The sequence below is a fragment of the Dermochelys coriacea genome, chromosome 13, assembly GCF_009764565.3.
Source record: "Dermochelys coriacea isolate rDerCor1 chromosome 13, rDerCor1.pri.v4, whole genome shotgun sequence".
NCBI lineage: Eukaryota > Metazoa > Chordata > Testudines > Dermochelyidae > Dermochelys > Dermochelys coriacea.
The window spans coordinates 40,527,545-40,530,012 of NC_050080.1; the positions used below are offsets into that span (position 1 = coordinate 40,527,545).

The window sequence follows — 2,468 nt, forward strand, 5'->3', positions numbered from 1 at the left end:
TGCCAGGACCAAGCTCCGGCGCACCGAGCGGGACTCCGCCACCTGCACACGGAGCTGGGGGTTGTGTAGCAGGGGCTCCGCGAGGAGATCTGCCCCTCGGTGGCCGCCACGGACCTGCTCGACCCCTGGAGGCTGTTGAAAGGAAGGCAGAGCGCGTGAGGCAGCAGAATACGGGACTTTATAATATTTTTCTAAGGCAACACCGCCCCCGCGTGGCCAAGTGAGTGCACAGACGGTAAATATTAGTGTGTCTCTATTGTACCCCTCCCCCACGCTGGGTCTGTCTTGCTTGTTTAGACCAGCGGCTCTCAACCCTCCTCCCAACCTGGGATGGGGGGAGTTATTATTTTTCATTTCCTAGGTAGATTACGCAGCTCCGTTCATTTTCCCCCTTTTTCCTGAGCTGATGGTGAATTTTGCTCTATGACATGTCCTAAAATCCTGGGCTGGAGCAGAAAGAGGAGATGCAGACTGGAAAACTGACTAGCGGGGAGGCGGTTGTGTGCTGATTTCATTAGAGACAGAGTCCAGTGCAGGTTTCAGAGTAGCAGCCGTGTTAGTCTGTATCCGCAAAAAGAACAGGAGAACCTGTGGCACCTTAGAGACTAACAAATTTATTTGAGCATAAGCTTTCGAGAGCTACAGCATTCCTCCTCCTTCCACCCCAAGTCGCTCCTAGGAGCCTGCGATTCCTGCCACCGCCCCTGGGAGGTTTTTGCTCAACTTCCCTGCTGCTTCGTGTCACTGTGTCGCTCAGGGCGCAGTAATAGGTCGCGGAGTCGCTCAGTTCGCTGGATGGTTTCCACAGGTGGAAGGATTTGTGCTTTTTGTCATGAGTGGCATTGAACCCTTTGGTGATCCCTTCATCCGAGTCCTCCCTTCCCAGGTCCTTCAGGAAGAGCCTGGGGGGCTGGTTGGGGAACTGCACGTACCAGAAGAGATAGGGAGAAACAGCCTCATAGGTGCAATTAACAACCACAGATTCTCCTCGGGAGATCAGGACGCTGCCTTTGGTTTGCTTGACTGAGTCTCCATTGCTCTGTCCTGCGCGGGGAAAAGAGCGTATTCTGTGCACTCAAATGTAATAGCAACAAAATAGATACACAGACAAAATAAAAACACAATAATATAAACACTCAGAGTAGAAGCACAATATATACAGAGAGACATAATAACAGCTTAATGATACACAAGTTAATAAACATGTAACAGACACATAATGGAAACATGCTAAATATATAGAGATATAATAATATAATAGTTACACTAAGATCTAATAGAAACACAATAGATAGGAATAATAAGAACATTGTAAATACATTCAGATATAATAGAAAAACAACAGACACAGATATAATATAAACGTGTTAGGTACATTCAAATATAATAGTAACATATTGAAAGAAAGTAACAGAACAGAAATAGTACATAGAAACATATTAGATACAGGGAGGCACAATAAATACATAATACTTGCGCTCAGATAAAATAAATACAATTGATAGAGAGAGACATGATACAAACATAATACTGTACATACATTCAGATATAATAGAATCGTAATAGTACGAGAAGACATAATAGGAATATACTATTTCAACTCCGTTCTAATAGACATACGGTAGATACAGACATCATGTAGACATCACAGATGCATTCAGATGTAATGGAAATACAATGCATGCATAACACAGACATACTATATAAGCACAGGTATAATGCATTGTATTTCCATGCATAATACAAACATAGAAGCACACACAAGATTTTAGGCACCGTTAACATCAAGTGATGTATGCGGATAAGGTTATCAACTGGAGGAATACAATGGGAACAGGCTGAGGGATGGAATCACTCACTTAGAACAGACAGCATCAGCACAGCTGCGACCCAAGATAAAGGCATCCTTGGGTCTTCCTGGAATGTGGGACCGAGAGAGACAGAGAGGGAGAGAGAGGGAGGGAAGGAGGGAGGGAGGGAGAGCTGGTGCCACCAGCCGCAAGAACTGCTTTCTCTTTGATCGTGGTTTCTGCAGAGGAGCGAAGGGAAGAATTTCCCCCCTCAGATGATGGTTTAGAAGAGCCGATTGTGTCTCTTCGGTGGAGCGCCTCCCATTTGAATAGCCGCACAGGAGCGGCGGTCTCCACTCTCTAAAGTGCCTCAGAACCGGTGCTGCCAGAGATGGAAGCTGTCTGAAGGGGTACGGGGGGCGGTGGTGGGAGGGACCGTGGTAAGAGAGAAGAGAACTCCCCGGCGAGGAAAATACGGTTTGGTTTGGTTTATTGTCCGGGGCAACATCGCCCCCACGTGGCAAATATAATTTCACTGTTGGGAAATTTTAGTAGCAGAAGCGAAGTTTCTCATAGCTCTGCAGCCAGGGAAGCAGCCCTTTCTAGGGTGTCGCTGGGTATTTCCTCCTGCATGGTAAGGGTGGGTTTATGTAAAATCTATCTAATTACGATATTACT

The 2,468-nt window shown here is 46.2% G+C and overlaps 1 gene segment (V, D, J or C); it reads right to left on the reverse strand.

Moving 5' to 3' along the window:
* Nucleotides 1-628: 628 nt before the first annotated feature.
* On the reverse strand, nucleotides 629-2,190 carry LOC122456466 (the record flags this gene model as incomplete). The annotated part of the segment is given in 2 exon segments: nucleotides 629-1,044; nucleotides 1,860-2,190. Coding segments are annotated over 2 exon segments (462 nt in total), but the record flags the coding sequence as incomplete, so codon positions are not given.
* Between the last annotated feature and the right edge of the window lie 278 nt (nucleotides 2,191-2,468).